Below are 19,076 nucleotides of genomic sequence, written 5' to 3' on the forward strand. Positions count from 1 at the left end.
CCTTATCAGGTAAATTTCTTATTTATCTCCATTTCATTAAGATTTTTTTTTCCCTGAGTTTCTACCTTGTTCCTCCATTTCTGGAACATCCTCCTCTGTCCCTCACTCTGCCAGACTCTGCGTCTACACAGGAGATGGTGCAGCCGCCTCTCCCCGTCGTAAGGGCGCAGCCTGATGTAGGAGACGAGCCTCATCATTCAATCCTGCCCCAGTTCTTGGTTGCTGCTCGAACCTTTGTGCCGTCCAAGGACTTACTGAATTTTTAATACCTTTAGCAGTTGAGGGATGTGCTAAGACTTGTCATTGTCCTAGAGGGGAGGATCTCAGCCTCTAGATTCAGGGAGACTGGAAGCTAGACCTGCAGGCAGCAGCTTTTTAAAGCATGCAGATATCTACAGTTCTGTGGGACCACACGTGTACAGTTCTACATTTGGGTTAAAAAGCTCCCAGAACTGATACTTGCGTTACAAGACATGGACACACCTGAATAAGCACAATGTAAGCACAATGGTAGCGACACATTCCTTGAGCTAAGGACTGTGGCTCTGGGACCAAAGTCATGGATCTCTCAAATAACTGTCAATAAACACCAACATCGAAGCATAAAATGACACAGCTTCCTCTTTGCCAAGTTCGAAGTGACGCTTCAGCGGACAGAAACCGAAGCACGCCGAGACACACAACTCCCTCTAGCCTAGTCACCAAGACAAATGGACTACAAACCCAAACTTACCTCTCCTAAGCAAACATTCTATTTCTTACAATAAACTGTCCTCCCCTCTTGAGTTGGTATAGAACTTAGAGCCTGTTTGTCTTTGTCCTTGCAAGATGTACCCTTTATCTAAGAAGGGGTGATTCAAAGATATAAATGCTAAACCCAGCGAGAGGATGAGTCAGGAATGGGAAATCTGCCACTTCAACACAAGTCATCTCTTGGGTCCTGTCTTTCGGAACAAGCACGACCGGCAGAGGCTGCGAGCACGGGCGGAGCACTTCCAGCCCCTCCTTACTTTATGGTCCGTAGTAGCCATGCAGTGGCCAGCTTTCTGTGTGTCCTTATGCTTCCTATGGGGCTCTGTCATCCCCAGCATGCTGCTCTCTCCTCCAGTCACTGGAGCTGAAGGTAAAGAGAGAACTTCCAGTTCAAACTCAATCATGTGGTATGCAGGAGCAGCAGGCAGACTGATGCTTGTGACCTTGTCAGACGACTGAACCCGGAGCGACACATCGGAAGCCTTTTCTAGGAAAGACAGAAAAAGTCACTTCTAACACATTCCCTGCGTTTCCTTGTTCCTTTCTCTTCTAGTAGGTGATAGGCCCAGCAGTTTAGTTCCAGCCCAACTCCCGCTGTTCCTATGCACCGGCAAGAGTGTACCTAGGAAGGATTAAGGTGGGAGGGCAGAGGCAGGAAAATGAGGACCAAAACCTCTAAGACAGTAATACTGTAGAAAGCAGCTGGCTGTAGACCAGAAACGGTCACTATGCTAAGTCTGAAGACAGAAAAGGGACACTTCCCACGTGGCCCACCATGTACCATGTGTTTCCCTGCACATCGTGCTCCCATTCCATTCCCCTAGCAGACCAGCTCCCACCCAGAAGGGGAGCAGCGTCCTTCCCTCTCCATACCTCATGCCTGGAGATCAGGGGAGATGGGACTTTTCTAGGGCTTCTGGCCAGTGCCTAAAAAGGCTGATTTGCTTTTACTTTTTGGTGAGGGGGGTTAGGGAGGTAGGAGGAAATTACAGCCTGGCAAGGCATCCTCTTGGAGCAGGGGCCCAGTCCGTGATGCTGCATTATAAGCCCTTAGCAAGGTCAGCACCACCTGGCCACCAAGCATATACACGGCTCTGTCTATTCATCTCAAATATGATGTCCTGCCCAAGGTCAGGCTCCCAGCCCACCTACGGGCAGGACATGGCCATGAAAAGAGCTGCAGGGAGAAGTGGTCCTCAGACACTGCCTGAGGATGGCGGGGGCCACAGGCACCTTACAGCCTCACAGTGCACAACGATGGCAGGAGTCCACCTTCACCAGGCGACTGCCGCCTCACCTCTTGTGTTGGAGTAGATCACTGCTCTGTTCTCTGCATGACACAGGATGAGCATGGCTTCCGCATTGCTGAGCTGGAGGCTGTCCCCGTTTTTTACTGTATAATGGCCAGTAGTCACAGTGAACTTTACCTTCTGAGGAATACCAGCCAAAAGGCTATCTGAAGGGAAGAAGACAGCAATCAGCATCACGATCAATCGATGGAGGGCCTGCTGTGAGGTTAAAAGGGTGCTAAAGCAGATTTATTCCTTGTAAAGACTCCATATTTCACTCCCAGCTCCAGCCCTCCACCCTCACGTTTCATCTCGATCACATGGATGCAGGGTTGATGGGGCCCCCTGCTGGGAACAAGAGAATCTGAGTCTTATTAGCACCGAAGACAGACTTAGGGCTCACAGTGGCAAGCATGTCTATGACGGTCCCAAAATTCACCTGCCAGTAAGTTAGTAAGAAAGAAGCAGCTAAGGACCCTAAAGAACAGACTAATGAAAGTGCATGTACTATTCATGCTCTTCAGAACTGTTTCTAGCCTTTTCAGGTGAGGCCTTCAGGACCTTTGGTTCAGAAACCGCTGGGAGAAGGGGGCGGCTACTGCTTTCCCCCAGACGGGAATGGAGGGTGGAGATGGGCCGAGCTCCCCAAGAGTCCCGCACCAGGACCGGCAGAAGGAAGAAGGCAAGAGATCAGGACCCAGGAGGAGGAGTGGACAGATGAGAGGGATGGGAAGGCACAAGTGAGAACAGGAGTGAGGGGCCACAGACGGGAGCAGAGGTGGGAGCACGGCCGGCTGGGCCCCAGTCTGGTTTGGGGTGTCCCAGGCCTTCAGAGCAGGGGCGCCCGGCTCTTCCCGTGAACAGTCCTCTGACGGCACCGTCTGAGAGGCTGTCCAGCATCTGAGGACCTTTCCTGGTGGCCCTGGGAGGCTTTTAAAATCAGAAAAGTAGGGAGTGTAGAGAGATTAAATAGAAAAAAAGGCTTTCCTTGAATTTTTTCCCAAATGGAAGAAACGAGCCAAATCAATACATCCTGTTCGGCCCCAGCAACGCATGAGTGTCTTAATCAAGTGCCATGTGGTCTTCAATAACTTGCTTATACCAACTCCTTCTAATGTCGGGACTTAACAGAAGAACAGCAGCTTTGGACGGGGCTCCCGGCAGCCGGCGGCCCACTCACCGGCCAGTGGCTCCACGCGCAGCTGGGGCTCCTGCGAGTACACGTCGTACTGCACCAGCGGGTAGAGGTGAGGGAGCACGAACCGCACTGGGCCCACCGAGGCGCACAGCTGCCGCAGCGTGTATGTCCCGGGCTCCTTGGCCTAGGGTCAGAGGCGAGCATTCGGAAAGTCACCCCCCACTCTTGGAACGGCCTTCCCGAGGGAGGCCACGCCACCATGTCTGGGGAATGCCCGTTTTCCTCACCCTGTCCTGTCCCAGCGCTCTGTGCTTCTGCCTCGGCCCGTGGGCTGCTCACGAGAGCCTCAGAGTCCCTCGGTCAGGGAGTTTCTAAGTGACCGAGGCTTAAATGTGCCTTTCTGCTTCTAAGAATGTATTTTCAAGTTAACACACGTCCTTTGTGGCCTTCTCTTCTGAAAGGGGTTCCGTGGAACCTTAGCCTGAGACCTCAGACCTGCTCTGAGCCTCGACTGAGAACACACGTGACAACAGTGCCTTGTTGGCCGGGCCCTCCTCGCTCAGCGGGACTCACAGGACACAGCGCCTTGGGGAAGCGGTGTGTGAGAGCAGTCGGGGCCGCTGCTTTGGTACCCACGCAGCCAACGACAGGAAAACAAAGTTTAACATGGACCCGGGCCATCTTCTCTGAAATGTCATTTCCACAAATGAGGGTGTATTTTAATGCAAACGGAAAAAACTCTAAACCGAGTGAGAGCGAAAATAATTACCCATGTTAACTTCTTTCAAAATTTATCAACTGTCGTAACATTGTGTGTCAAAGATTTTTTAGAATACCAGTCTATTTTTCTTTAAGGATATAAACAAAACCCAGGGTAGCACACAGAGGCCTCCACCGCATTCTCATCACACTGCCAACAGCTCCGGCGAGCTCGAAACCCTTCCTGTTTCGAGCTCTCCATCCCGACACATACCTGCGTCCTGAACGTTATCCTATTGGCCCCCGGTTCCAGAGTCACGTCGTTACATTTCAGCACGTGGGCCCCATCCTCCAGAGCCACGCCTGAGGGTGTTTCCAGAGATGTGCTGCTCTCCTGCCTTCTCAGCAGCATGTGGACATTTTTGCATATAATCCCTGTTGTGTTCAAGGAATTATCAGAGGGACTTCTCTCAAACATCTCATACAACTCCAGCGCTGGTAAGTTGTTCTGGGATGCGGGGAAAGGCGAGGTCTCCGTTGGAAAGTTAATAATCCCGTTGGACGTCTTGTGCTTAGTAAGCCACTCGGCGGTCTTCCGGTAGTTGTTCTTCTCGATGCTGAAGTGGACGTTGATTGCAATCTGCTCCACGTGGACGGGGACGGGCATCTGGCTGCACATGGTTATGTCCACGGACAAAACACCGCCCACATGGACCACAGCGTTGGAAGGGGTAAAATGGAGATCTCTCAGTTGTGCAAAACAATGCAGAGGGAGTACTATCTTGTGACCTGTAAACGCACATCACCACGAGTTACTCTCCAAATCTCGCTCTAGACCACCTACGGGCAGCAGGGCCTTGGTCACCCCGGGGCCTGCTGAGCACGTGCAACACCACAAGCAAGAGGCAGCGCTGGTCGGAAGAGACGGTTGAAAACTTCCCAACCCCACACCATCTTCACACACCAAAACACGCTACACTGTCAAAAGCAGAACATAAATGCAGGCCTACATCGCCCCCTGGAAATCATAAAATCTGAAAAAATTAAAGTCTGTAAGTTCTGTTCTGGCAAACCTAAGAGAAAAACAGGTTGATTAACACCTGAATTTTAAAACTGTATTTGTAAATAGTCCAATTCTTAGAGCTGTTTCAAAGAATTCCACCACTTTCCCAACTACATAAAGAAATTCTCAAGTAAAGATGTCTATGTTCCTCCCGTATATCTGGAAATAAACCCACGTGCTTGCCAGCCTATGAAGTCAGCCAATGAAGTGGGGAGCCCTGCCTCCTGGACCCCAAGAGGGCCGTGAAGCCCCAGCCCCACCGTTACTAAGGGGGAACAACCCGCTACACTCTCTGGCCTCCTTTCTATAAGCACCCGGCTTGTTGAGAAAATCCACGAGGCTGCCAGACTGACTGGTCAGTATTTACTAAACACTAATCCACTACAGGACGGACTTGCAGAAATTAGCGTACTAAAAGCACAAGAACAGCGGACATCCTAGAACATCTTGTTCGTACAGAGACAGCAGGGCCGCCGGCAGGAGAAGCACGCCAGCAGCCCAGGCTCACACACACTAAAGCACACACAGCACACGATTGCTGATGACCACTGGGGGCACATTAGAGAATCTACAAATACAAGCCAGCGCCACGCTGCCCCTGAGAAACCCATGCAGACGGCCCACTGTGAGTGAACTACAGCCCAGCAATCAGGGACCCTAGCTACCTAAAGCCACGATCTTCGGAAACACTGGCCTTCAGGTGGCTAGTAACTGCTACGGACTGCACTGTGCAAGTGGACGTCCCAGCCCCCAGCGTGACAGTGTGCGGAGACGGGTCGTCCGGCGGTAACTGGGCTTATCCGAAGAGACACTAGAACACTCCCCCTCTCTCCCCTCTCCGCCCCAAGCCCATCTCGGTCTCTCTCTCTCCCGCTGCCACGTAAGGACAAGCCAGGAGGAGACGCACCATCAGAAAGCAACTATGATGGCACCTTGACCTTGGACATCCAGCCTCCAGAACTGAGCAGTAACGTCTGTTGTTTAAGCACCTGGTCTGTGGCACTCTGTTATAGCAGCCCAAGTTGACTAAGGCAGGAATTATTTTAAATAAGTACTCTTCTTGATAAACTAAACACGAGGAGCTAAATGTGACAAGTTGAACCTCACCACACGGCACCACCTATGAAGTGTATCTGCCAAATCATTAGCCTAAACCTAAGCCTCTCAGACCTGCTTTCCTGCTGGATGCTCCTAGGAGGAAACACGCAACAAATTCCAAAGGTGGGAAAGTCTATGAGATAACTGGCTCGATGTCTTTAAAAGTCAGTGTCTTACAACCCAGATGTCACACAACTGAATGGATAAACAGAACGTGGTCCATCCATACAATGGACCGTTATTCAGCCATAAAAAGGAATGACGCGCTGACACAGGCTTCAACATGGGTGAATCTTGACATCATGATGCTCGGTGACATAAGCTGGTCACAGAGGACCACATATGGTATGGCTCCACCTACGTGAAATACAAAATAGGCATCTATAGGATCAGTGGTTGCCAGGGGTTGGGGGGGGTGGCGGTAGGAGGAAAGTTGGGAAGAAATAAGTATGCGGCTTCTAGAATTGATGGCTGCACATATTTGTGAATACACTAAAAGCCACTCAATTGTACACTGCAAATGGGTGAATTCTACCTCAATAAAGCTAGTAATATTAAAAAAGGAAACAGAGATGGGAAGAACTGTTCTAAATTAAAAGAAAATTGAGGTATAACAATCAAAGACAGCACGTGGTCCCTGACTGGACACCAATAAACATAATTTACAGAAACATGTTCCAAGCCGCTGAGGGAGACTGGAATATAGACCACTAGTGGGTGGGTGGGGGCACCCCTGATTTCAGAAGGCCACACGAAGCGGCCTGGGGTGACGTGTGACGTGCAGTGTGCAGTCACGGGGAAGCTCAGCAGCAAGACGGCAGACACAGGTTGGCCACAAATCTGCTCAGTTGAGGTGGGGAGCCAATAACACTGGATTATTCCTTCTACTTTCCTATAGCATTTGAAGATTTTCACAATGAGAAGTTTTAAAAGTTACTCTGACCTGAGCTGTCAGCCGGTAAAGCAAAGTATCTCTCAGAAAGAAATGGGACAAATACCATATGCTCTCACTCATACAAGGAATTTAAGAAACAAAACAAAGAAAGAAACAAAAAAGAGACAAAACAACAGACTCTTAACTATAGAACAAAGTGGTGGCTGCCAGAGGGGCGGTGGGCGGGGACGAGTCAGAGAGGAGGCGGGGACGAAGAACACACTTGTCACGTTGAGGGGATGAGCACTGAGTCATGTGGAGAAGTGCTGACTCACTATATCGTACACCGGAAACTAACAGAACGCTGTACGGTAACTAGATTTCAATATAAACAAACAAAAAAGGTTCTTAACAGCCCCCCAAAGAGCAAGTCTGACCTGGGCTGTCTGTCTGGCGGCTGGCAAAGCTGAGTATCTCTTGGCAGAAGTGTTTCCGCTCCTCTTCAGTTACGTGGTGATCGCTGGCCAAAAGGCTACTGGTCTGAAGGTAGCTGGAGGGAAGAGTCAAGGGGTCTGGGAAAGGACCCCACCCTGAGTGGCACTGGGCGCAAGCAGCTCCACGGTCCCCAGAGCCTCCAGGTGCAGCCCAATGGGGATCCTCCCTCATGTCTAAGTTATTAGGAACTCAAAAGGAGATCAGACGTGTTGACGAGGCACCTAACTTCCATGTGACACGGGACATCAGTACAAGGCAGGCTTTTTCTCTCTTAACTATGGGAGGTGCTTATTAAACACTCCCTGTGGGCACCTCTGCTTGTACAGAGAGCAAGTCTCCCATTGCACGGGAACATCAAACTTAAAGGATACTTTTCGGTTTGTCCAAGATGCTTCTGACATTCGGCGAGTTGCTTCCTTGTGTGCGTGATAGGGAGCGCCCAACCCTCAGCCAGGTAATTTTTCAATGCTCCTTGAAGATAGATTTCTGCCTTCTGTGGAGACTTTTTCCTCCTTGCAAATCGACAAACAAGCTTCCGTCATGGTTCATGATAATCATGACCTGCCCGCTACCCACTGCGAGCCTAAGCCATGACACTGCGCCATCCCAGTCCTTCCCTGACACTCCCCAGAGGAGGGGGTGTGCAAGTGGACCCAACAAACGTGCTCATGCTAAGCCCACAGAGTGTGCCCAGCATCATACACTCGCCAAAGAACTTCCACAGGGAATCTCAGGATAAGAAAGTAAAGGCACTGCTCACTATTTCAAGCTGACACAAGAACACCAAGGTTAAGCAAAGTGAAGGATTTGTCCACAGGTACACAGCTAGTTAGCCAGGGAGCTGTGAAATCTGCACCCAGTGCTACACCTCCTACTAGAAACAGGCACACACAGAAGCAGTCTATATGGCCCAACTGAGAGTCTGGAGCTTGGATCTACTCTGAAACTTAGGCAAACAGCCCTGAGCAGACTTCAGAGATTTACAGAGAACCATGAAGAATTTAAATAGCAACACACATCGCCCAAGAGAGGATCTTCCAGTCCCAATTTAAACCTTCAAGATGTTCAGAATAAAACCAAGTTTAAAGCACAACTGAGGAGAGCTGGCCAAAGCCTCCGTGACAATACGGACCCCTGCCCTTCCCCGCGGGGCTGTAGCTACTGAACTCAGGGGACAAAGACCAACACTGAGCAAGCACTCGCCCTTTCCAGGCACCCTGGGGAGACATCCCACAGTGTACTACCCTCCTCTTACAGAAATGAGAGTTCTCAAATCCTCAAATTACATAAATGTTCAAGCTATCAAATTACATGCATTATGTGTGTTGGTATTCCTATATTCCCGTGTTTCAAAAGGGTCAGAACCTTCGATGCTTCTTCAGTTACTATCTCTAGCCAAAGACTCTTACATTCTAATTTAGCACCGGATCCACAGACCACTCCTCAGCCCCCAGAGATGGAGGCCAGCAGCCACCCGGCTAGTCTGTGGCGAGCTGGAACCAGGACCCCAAGTCTCTGATTAGCATTCCAGTGCCATCCCACCGGGGCTCCCGGCCTCAGGATGCACTGGCATCCAGGCGGGCTCAACTCACAGCATCTGAGGATGCGGCCTCTTTGCCCCATTGACTAAACACTTACTCCTCAGATTCCCTAGATGGGAGACTCAGGAGCGCCAAACTCTAGCCCTGACCGCCCGCCGTCAGGTGCGTAACTGGCTGCCCCAACCACATCTGGAAAACCAGGAAGTTCATCCAGATGATACACGAATCCCTCTGCAGCTACTTTAACCAGTTAAATTATTCTTTCTGGTTTCATCTAATAAAATTACTTTATTAATTCTAGATTTCAAGATAGCATTTCAAGCACACACTTGAGAAGACTTAAACATCTTTTCCCTTAGAATTTCTATTCCTTTCCAGAGCTCTGAAATAGCAATTACACTGCCGGCCAGGGTTTCTTCTCTTCAGTAGGCTGATTTTATCAAACACATGAGAAAAATGCCAAGTTCTGAGTCTTATCTCTAGCACCCGACCCTAAAGCTGGGGCGAGACTGGCAACGTTTGCAGCCTGTGCACACCGTCTCCCCCAGAGCAGCCCTCTCTCGCACACAGAACACACGCAGGGACTGCACATCACTGACCTCCAGGTTTTCAGTCTGCCCAGGAAGCAACTGACATGAACCAGAGAAAATGCTATATGATAGAGTATTTCAGAATCTGCATCCCAATTTATGCCACTGGATAAAAATTCCTATTTCCTCTCTAATTCTTTCATTAAATAAAAGTATAATATTAGATATCAGATATGTTCTAAACACCACCTGCATACAGAAGTATGTTACATTAATTTAATTAAATAAAAGAAACACAAAGATCAGTAACAGATATGAAGGGTAAGAAGCTAAAAATCTCTCCATCTGGTTTTCAGGAGAAATTGAAAAACAAAGCTGATGCTGATGGGTTGACAGGTTCTACATTTTTCATTCTACACATTTATGTGCACTTCACATTAACCCCACACGCGACAGACCCTTTCCTACTACACATGTGACATGTTTGAAACTCCGAGAAATGTTCACGATCAATTACATGTAGAACTCTGCCAGGTCCTTCCCGACGAGCCTAGCAGAGCGGGTCCTCCCGATGCTCGTGTGCATCTCGATGGCAGCGTGGGACAGGTCCTGCGGGAAAGGAGACACCCGTGTCAGCCTGTGCAAGTCCTACACTTACTCACCCAATGGTGAAGCAAAAGACCTTGTTACTAACATCCCATTACTGTTTACTTCGCATCTGTGTTTGTGTTTTTATGTAATGTGTGATTTATACAAAGTCATTAACTTGTACATAAATTACGAAGCATAATAACAACCGAAATACGAACTCGGCAGGCAGAGAATATTTAACTCCTCAAAGTACTTTCTATACGTGGGCAACATTTTTACTGTTTTTCTCACTTTTTGGATAACAGGGACTGCTCCCAGGTTCCCTGGGACTCGGGAGTGCAGTCGGCCCACCCGGCTCCTGCCTGCACTGTGCTTCCCGCAGGCTCTCCAAATCAAAATCTTTTAAAAATCAAGCACAATACCTCTGTTCAAGTCTAAAGCATTTTTTTTGTATATAGAAACCCGTTCATTATCGTCCCTTATAATTTCTATTCTACTGAATGAGCAATACCACTTTGAACAAAATTACAAAATCCACAGATGCTTTTACGCCTAATTATGGCACAGAGGTCCTAACGAACATTTCACGAACAACTATCCCAGGTGTCCTCTGCAGCTCCCTAGGGACCGCAAGGAAACATAAAAGGCCAATAAGAAGGAGGTCCCGAACACCATCCCATTCCCTATCCCAAGGCCACGTAGCGGCAAAGTCTTCCAGAGACCGTTTTCTGCCATGGGTAGACAGGTACCGTTTGTAATACTTACTAAGTAGTGCTTTTCAAAAGCTTCTACTGATGACAATGCTTCTTTGAGTTTCTTGTAAGGACTCTGAGCTGTGTTGGCTTAAACAAAAAGAAACAAGAGCCCTTATTTGTCCTCAGTGTGTCCAGTCATGAGTTCACATCCACCCTCAAACGCGACAGGTTCAGGGGTTCACCTGCTGCCCGGGGAAATCACATACAGCCATGCACCTGGAACCACATCACTACCTCTGTGCTTGTCCAGTGAGAATAGCCATGAGAGACTCTAAACCCTGCATGTGATATTTCATTCTCGATGGAGACTGGGGTTCTTACATCCATCACTTCCACAGCGATCGCACGTGTGTCAGGCTGGAGCCCAGCAACATGAACATCACACGTCCCACAGGTGGTCCGGAGAGCAGCAAGGCTTTGGCTAAATCTCACTCCTACCGTTCTGTTTACACCTGCGAGAAGCAGTAAGGCTCCTTCCAAAGGGCTCTATGACCTATGAGTAACTTATGGGGTAAAAGGATTTGTCTGTCCATATTGCTCGGAAACTAGATCCCCTGTGATTCAGAGGGAGATCTTAACCCCACACAGGCTGTAGAAAGTCATGATCAGCTTGTGTAAGCCTGTGAGAAACTCAGAAACATTTTTAAAAACCCTTCCAACTTCTTAAACTATGTCTAACATTTCTTTACATCAGTAAAAGGCAAATAAAGTATCTTACATATTAATCTGGTCAGCTAACAAGGAGTATAATCTCTAATTTCCCAAATGGGGAGCGATTACATGGTTAGAACTTGAATGAAATGTGCCAAGATACAACCAACATTCTCCTTACTTTCCACTGTACCACCCGCTCAGACACACATCAAAAAGTACCTGTTTCAGGTCGCTCAGCTCCCAAACCTGCCAAAAGATCAACTATCCTGTTGAGGTCCTCTGAGTTAGGTCCTTTTTCTGACACAAGTCCACACAGATAGCCCAAGGACTTTAGCTGTCGAGATAAACCCACAATTTCAAGTAACTAGCAACAGCAGTCAGCAGAGAATTTATGAATTTGAATATAAAAATTAACACCCAACTAAATTCTAGAAGAAACTTAGCTTTCTATCCAAATACTTCTAACCTGCATGTAGAAACACATCTCACTGGGATCATTCTGCCCTCACACCTTCCACGCGGTAACTCGAGTGACCAAAGACTAGCAGGTCTCAGCTCAGGCCACTCGCCTACCTGCACAGTCCCAAGCTTTCAAGGCCTCCCGCCCAGTCTGCACCCGGTGACCTGACACCAGCAGGCCATCCTGCCACACACAGGGGGTGACCCTCCATCACTTACAGGCAGAAGCCACTCTCACTTTTACACCTTTCCCACTTCGCCCTTCTTTGTACCTCCCCCCCCTCCGGCCCCAACTCCTGGTGGAGAGCATCTTCAGCACGAACAGGGCAAGCACTTGGTCTCTGCTGAAGAGGGACACTGGCAGGGAACCATTCTGTGCCTCACTCCTACTAGACATGCCCTGAAGAGACAAGAACCGCCCGTGCGATGACTAAGGGAACCACGCTTCTCCAAACAGCTCCCTCCGTCCACCGGCCCCGGGGCCCAGCCCAGAACGACACCCGCGCCTGCATTCGGGAGGTTACCTTTTCGGTGGCATAGCTCCATAGCCCCACAGTGTGGGCGGTGTTCGAGTCGATCTGCGCCCGGTCACAGCAGCCCTCTGTCCTCTGCAGCACCTCCAGGCAGCTCAGGAACACCCAGCAGTCCAGAGCACCGGGCGGGACAGACACCTGGAGGGGACAAGCGTGGGCGTGAAGACAGCTCAGGGAAGGCACCCGTCCCACGCTCTAGTGTGAGCGTGCCCCTTCAAGCACCAACCCAACCTAGGGCTGCCGTCTGCACAGCTATGGGAATGAAACAGGGGACATGACCACAATCACATCAGTTCGCCTCCGGACAGGAAAGGGGTGATCCACGTCCAAACACAGTTTTTGGTTTTATGTTTCCAATGATAATGAGAGGCTTGGGAGGGACATGACTTTCAGTAATATATTCTGAAAAGCTTATTAAGAAAAGGCAGCTACGAAAAGGGCTGACTATCACCTCTTACTCTAGGTTTGAAGAGGACACATTATGAAGGGCAGAAGCTAGCACCTCAGTGAGCACTGGGCCCCATTTCGGAAAGACCATGCTCAATACAGGAAATCTGAGCATTAAGTAGGTTATCAGGTGATACTTAGGAATTATTTAATTTGTTCATTTTTTCAGGTGTGATTAAGTCTGTAAAAAAAGAGCTCCTGCAGTTTAGAGATACCCTCTGAACTATCACCCACAAATAAAACATGATGTCTAAGATTTGCCTCAAAATAGCCCAGGGGAGCACGGATAGGGACACCGATAAAGAAGAGAATGGTCACGTGCAGGTTGGTAGCTGCTGCAGCTGGGGACGGCGGACCCAGAAGTTCATCACGTTACCCTCTCTACTGCCGTACGTATCTGAGCCTTCCCATTACAAAACTAGTAACGGAAACGCTGTATTATTGCAAATACAGAAAGCATCTACTGTGTATGGCTGATTCTAACATGCACTTTTCCCCACGTTTGAGCATCTCTGAAATAGGAACGTGTCTCACCATCAATGGCATCTTAACACTTCAAGTTGGCGGGGCTGACCGTTTTCCTGGTGGCAATAATCCCGGGAGGGATCTACAACTGGTACTCCAGTTATTACTCAAAAACTGGAACTTAAGAGGTAATTGTACATCACTTGACAAGGGAAGCTGCCTAATGCTGACAAAAGACTCCTGTGACACATGCTGAGCGCAAATACAAGGACCTGGAACCAACTGGAAGGAACCAGAGTGCCAATGTTCCCAAAAAGCTAAATTGCCCAGTCTCTGCAAAATGAGATAAACGACTTAGATCCTCTCGGACGAAAAATGGGCCTAGAAACCATTTACACTGTCAGAAGCTCTCTGGCCCAGACGGTGGACCATATGCCAGGGCTGCAGAGAAGAGCTGGCTGGCAGGATGCAGCCCGGGGACAAGGTCAGGGCACATCCCTCCCTCCCCGGTCACACCAGGGCGGGCTCTGGGTCGGCTGAGCCGGCCTCACGGGCCCTCCTGGCTCCCAGGTACCGCACAGTCAGAGTGCCGTCACCTCACAAGACACTACCATCCCAGGCAGTCGTTCCGTGGAAGCTTCTGCTGAACGCGCCACCTCTCCTCAGGCACACGCTCGTTATCTGCCAGCGAGAATAAAGGGAACGCACCAAGGCTATACACAGGGCTTCTGCCTCAGATGAACCCAGAAGAGAAAGGGAACACCCAGCAGTCAGAGCAGGGAGCTGCTGCAGGGCAGAGCTCCAGGAGGGGCTGCGGGGGGGGGGGGGGGGAGCACTGGGAAGGACCACAGGGGGAGCACTAGGAAGGACCGCAGGGGGGGAGCACTGAGAAGGGCCGCAGGGGGAGCACTGAGAAGGGCCGCAGGGGAGGAGCACTGAGAAGGGCCGCAGGGGGAGCACTGAGAAGGGCCGCAGGGGGAGCACTGACAAGGGCTGCAGAGGGGGAGCACTGACAAGGGCTGCAGAGGGGGAGCACTGACAAGGGCTGCAGAAGGGGAGCACTGAGAAGGACCGCAGGGGAAGCACTGAGAAGGGCCACAGAGGGAGCACTAGGAAGGGCCACAGAGGGAGCACTGAGAAGGGCCGCGGGGGGGGCAGCACTGAGAAGGACCGCAGGGGGGGAGCACTGAGAAGGACTGCGGGGGGGCCAGGTGCAGGCTGGGAGATGTCTGGGATCCAAGGACGTGTGGGCCGCTCTTCCAGAGCAGAGAGGAGCGGCAGCGGCCGAGCACCTGAGGGCGAGGCACCAGAGGGCGCATCTGTACACGGGCAGGCTCTAGAAGAAGCGCGCGCCATGACAGAAAGTCTTCCTCTGTGCAAAGACTATGGACTAGATACTTCCTTGGCACTGTTTTCTGCAAAGAGCAAGTACCACCTCAGTGAGTCTGGAAGAACAGTGCATGGGAAGCAGGAGCGTCTGGCGGCAGCAGGAGCTTGGCTAAGGGGAGGAAAAGCACAACCACCATGGACCGACTTCCAAGCTGGAGGCGGCCGCGGCGGGTAGCAAAGGGCACGGCAGGCAGGGGCCGCGCAACAAGGGCAGGGGGCGCCTCTCGACTGGAGGTCCCCCAGTGACTGCTGGTTCCGGTCCTGCCCAGGAGGCCCCCTGCCATCCCCACGCGGACCGCTCCCCGGCCGCGGCTCTGGCTTCTCCCGGTCCTGCTCAGGAGCGTGCGCATCCTGACTGGCTCCACGCAGAAGGAACGGCTGCGGCTTCTGCACTTGCCATCCCACGCCAGTTAAGCTTTTGCTGGAAGACATCGGCCTAGGACCTGGAACCACACTCACTGGTGCAGGCGCGGTTCCCCAGCAAAGCCCAGCTGCACACCCCGCAGACCTCTTACACACATCAGGGCCTGACAGAGCTGGGCTCCGCAGCAGCGCTTCAGGGGTGGTGATCTAGGGCTTTCAGAAATGCTTAAAATATCATCGGAGTCCTAGATCTCTCATCGCTTTAAAAAAAAAAAAAGGTTACGAGTACATACGGTGAGATATGCACGGGGCCCAATCGCTAACCTCAGAGCCCCATGAAGTTTTACAGCTGGACCACCACTCAAATCAAGAACAGGTCACCATCATTAGGTTGGAAGGTTCCCTCGAGCCCCTTTTCCCAGTCAAAACCCACCCCAAAAAGGTAACCCCTTTCTGCCCTCGGTCACCAGTGGGTGGCTGAACCTCCCACAAACCGAACCACACAGCACGAGCTCTTCTGTATGTGGCTTCCCTGTCGACCCTAACAGTGCGATCCAACCTGGCGGGGCCTGTCAGCAGCTTGTACTTCACTGCTGGATCCTATGCCCTTCTATGAACATGCCACAGTTTATTTACCCATGCCCATCCACAGGCGTTTGGGTTGTTTCCAGGGTTTGGCTACCATGGATACAACTATTTGCAATACCGCCCCCCTCTCTGGGGGAGGAAGCCTTCTCTGACTCAGAAGACCCCCAGCCCCCTGTGCACCAATCTACACAGAAGGATAAAGGAGGGCAGCATCAGTGGCCCCTCTCCTGCGGGAACCCCTACAGCATCAGGGAAAGGAGAAGAGACCAACACTGGGTCTCTTGGGAGGCCTCAGGGCCCACGGGGCAGCCCCAGCCTCCTGTAAGATCCACGGAGGTGCAGCGAGGGGGGCCGGGAGCGCGGGCTGTCCACCAGGTGTTGGCGGCCTCCCAGTCCAGGCACAATCTGCTCACCAAAGGTGACCCGATCATAAGCCATGCTGCCTAGTAACACAGCTGCACCAACTTGATCTAGTCCCAGGGAAAAAGAGCCAGGAAGTTAGTCAAAGTCAGGCCCTCCTGCTAGTTTACAAGCCCCTCTGAACACCCCCTACTTATCTTTTGGTTGGACTCCTTCTTCTTGGGTACGTACCTAGGAACAGATCGCTGAGTCAAAGGACATTTCAGCTTCAGGAGACAATACCAAAGAGTTTTCCAAAGTGGTTATATCACCACGTGCGAGCTCCAATTTTTCTGTTCGATACTGTCAGTTTCTCTACAGGTTACCGTCATCCATTACGGTAGAGTTTGAGAATGGTTTAAAAGTCCCATGAAGTTTGGAAAAGAGGGCTCGTTCCGCAGCCAGGGCTAGAACCAGTTCTAGACCTGTTCAAGCAATCGTGCTCACCTCAGCCAGCCGGTCTGGGAGCAGCAGGCCCGGGGAGGGGGGACACATATACCTCAGCAAACATGCGAGGAGTGCCCCAGGTCTCACCCAGGAGGCAGCAGCCCCCCAAAGTCCACACCCTACAACCCCACGCTGCCCAAACCCAGGAAGGATGAGCCTCAGCTCTGCTCTGAGGGGGAGCTTGCCCAGCAGTGCACACAGCTCTGCCGTGAGCCCGGGGGATGGGCTCAGCACCTTTTGACAATTCACATTCCCTAACAAGAAGGATGATGAGCACCTTTCCACAGACTTCCGGGCCATCTGGATAACCTCTTTTGTAAACAACAGACTTTTTAAATTTTTTCTTAATACAGGTCTCTATCCGAAAGCACCACACTCCTATGAAACCCTCCATAAGCCGAGACGACATAAGGCGAAGAATCAAGTGCCATTAGTTTACGTGGAAAACTTCTGAGCATTCCCAGACCCCAAAAATCACTTCTCTCAGGCTCTTCTGATCCCCAGGACATGTTTAGCTAATGGACACACAAAATCAGTCGAGATCAAGCCCAGATGCCCAGGGATGCAGCTGAGAGCCCCGGGGCCGGAGGCTGAGATGCTGCGGGTGGTTCGCGGGGCAGGAGGTGGGGGGCCGCGCTCGCTGCTCGGGTGCAGTCCGCCGCCTGCACGGGGGCTCACTGCACACCTGCCGCTGGACGCGGTTTTCACTTTTCGCCTTTTTTTCCACTAAGAGCGGAAATCCTCTTCGGATTTCTTCTGGTTAGTGAGGACAGGTATGAATGTAGGTCTTCTGTAGCGGTGAAGTGGTATAAAACAAACTTTTGAAAAATGGGGATACCTGCGTATCTTCTTTAGTTTCTTCAAGCCCCCCTCCTTTCCTAAGACCACTATTATCAGTAACCCCAAGAGCTGTTTTACCATTTTCTAAGCCTACAGTTAAAGGCCTTCTTTTTATTCTTTCTTTTGTTAAACCGACATCTTTTGCGAGACCGAACACTGAGAACACAGCATCATAAGGAACCCCCACGCGCCCACCCCTGCTGGAGACTCACAGGTGCAGCGGAGCCCGTCCGCCCGCCACGTCCAGCTCCGCCAGTCGCCATCCCCTTCACAAACCCATCCCTGGCCAGACGCCCCACAACAGACAGCTTGTGAACGCTGTACACAAGGAAGCAAAACGCGTACATCCTTGTGTGTCTGACTTCCCTCGCTCTTGTGTTGGGGAGACCGGCCCACTACACGTCCGTCTGCTTCCACTGCTGTCTGCCAGTCTGCTGTGCAAACAGCCCACAAGGATCGTCCCCGCATACGCGATGGACGTTCGGGTTATTTCGTTTCCAGCTATTATGAATGACGCAGCCACGAGCACGCTGGCTTGTCTCTTGGGACGCGCACGGCATGTCTGTGTAGATGCCCGGGGCGGGACGGCCGGGTCACGGGGCGCGCAGTGCAAGCGCCAGTTCCCACCCCCCGAGCCATGAACGGGCTCACTTCCCGCCCGCTCGCTGCCGCCCACCGAGCCCGCCGAGCCCGCCGTTGCAGCCATCCTGGGGCTGTGCCCTGGCCCCCGCACACCTAGTTTGCACTTCACTAGGATGAAGCACCTTTCCATATGCTTTCTGGCCATTGGCATAGCTTCTTCTGCCTATTTTTCTATTGATCTGTCAGTCTCTTTTCATTGATTTGCAGGAGTTCTTCACATATCCTGGGAAGAGCCCTTCCCACCTACGTATCCTGCTGGTGCTCTTCCACGCTGTGGCTCGCATCTTCACTCACGTAATGCTACCTGCCGACGGAGAGAAGTTCCCATTTCAGCGTAGTCCAGTCCGTCCCTCTCTTCCTTCACGGTCCGTGCCTTTAGTCCTGTGTCAGAAATATCTGCTAACCTCCAGGTCATGGAAATAGTCTCCCGTATTCTCTTCTAGAAGCTTCTTTGTCTTATCTTTAATGTTTGGCTCTAAACTCCACCTGGAATTGTGTCTGGTACGAGATCGAGATTTATTTTTACATACAGACATTCAGTAGACCCACTGAATAAATTTTTCTTGAATCCATTTAGTTAAAATGTACTCCAACTGCCCTAGTCCTCCCCAGTGGATTATGACCTCAGCCGCTGGCTCTTCTCCCACCTCCATCTAATTGTTGGCCTCCATCTGCCCCCCACCCCACCAGGTCCCACACCTTTCATGGCACCCTGGCCTCAAACCCGACTACGACTCCTTACCAGACGATGAACAAAACCCAGGCCTCAGGATGCCATACAAACACTTCCATAATCTCTTCAAAATCCAGCTTCTGATAGCTCTGTAGCCTTACCGGCAAGCCCTGCCTCACCCCTTAAGTTCCAGCAAGACTGAGCTCCTTCATAGTTTCTCCACTAAAACCTTCTTTGCTTTAAACACGCTCTCACATTTGCCACCACAAGCCACATCTACCTGGCAGATCTCACTCAACCTACTCATTCCATTAAAACGTAAACTCCCCCGGATGGGGTTTGGTCTATCTC

General features: G+C 51.0%; 1 protein-coding gene across 3 annotated transcripts in view; it reads right to left on the bottom strand.

Moving 5' to 3' along the window:
• TRAPPC10 (trafficking protein particle complex subunit 10) overlaps positions 1 to 19,076 on the bottom strand; it is an 88,445-nt gene that overhangs the window by 18,694 nt on the left and 50,675 nt on the right. For all 3 annotated transcript variants that reach the window (XM_036098980.2, XM_078068201.1, XM_078068189.1), the window contains 10 exons: positions 12,464 to 12,610; positions 11,700 to 11,814; positions 10,837 to 10,913; positions 9,998 to 10,089; positions 7,781 to 7,921; positions 7,352 to 7,464; positions 4,154 to 4,668; positions 3,223 to 3,364; positions 2,051 to 2,209; positions 1,011 to 1,240 (listed from right to left, as the gene is read on the bottom strand). In XM_036098980.2, the coding sequence (XP_035954873.1) occupies positions 1,011 to 1,240; positions 2,051 to 2,209; positions 3,223 to 3,364; positions 4,154 to 4,668; positions 7,352 to 7,464; positions 7,781 to 7,921; positions 9,998 to 10,089; positions 10,837 to 10,913; positions 11,700 to 11,814; positions 12,464 to 12,610 (1,731 nt within the window). The remainder of the gene's footprint in view (positions 1 to 1,010; positions 1,241 to 2,050; positions 2,210 to 3,222; positions 3,365 to 4,153; positions 4,669 to 7,351; positions 7,465 to 7,780; positions 7,922 to 9,997; positions 10,090 to 10,836; positions 10,914 to 11,699; positions 11,815 to 12,463; positions 12,611 to 19,076) is intronic.

Source organism: Halichoerus grypus, chromosome 1, assembly GCF_964656455.1.
Source record: "Halichoerus grypus chromosome 1, mHalGry1.hap1.1, whole genome shotgun sequence".
NCBI lineage: Eukaryota > Metazoa > Chordata > Mammalia > Carnivora > Phocidae > Halichoerus > Halichoerus grypus.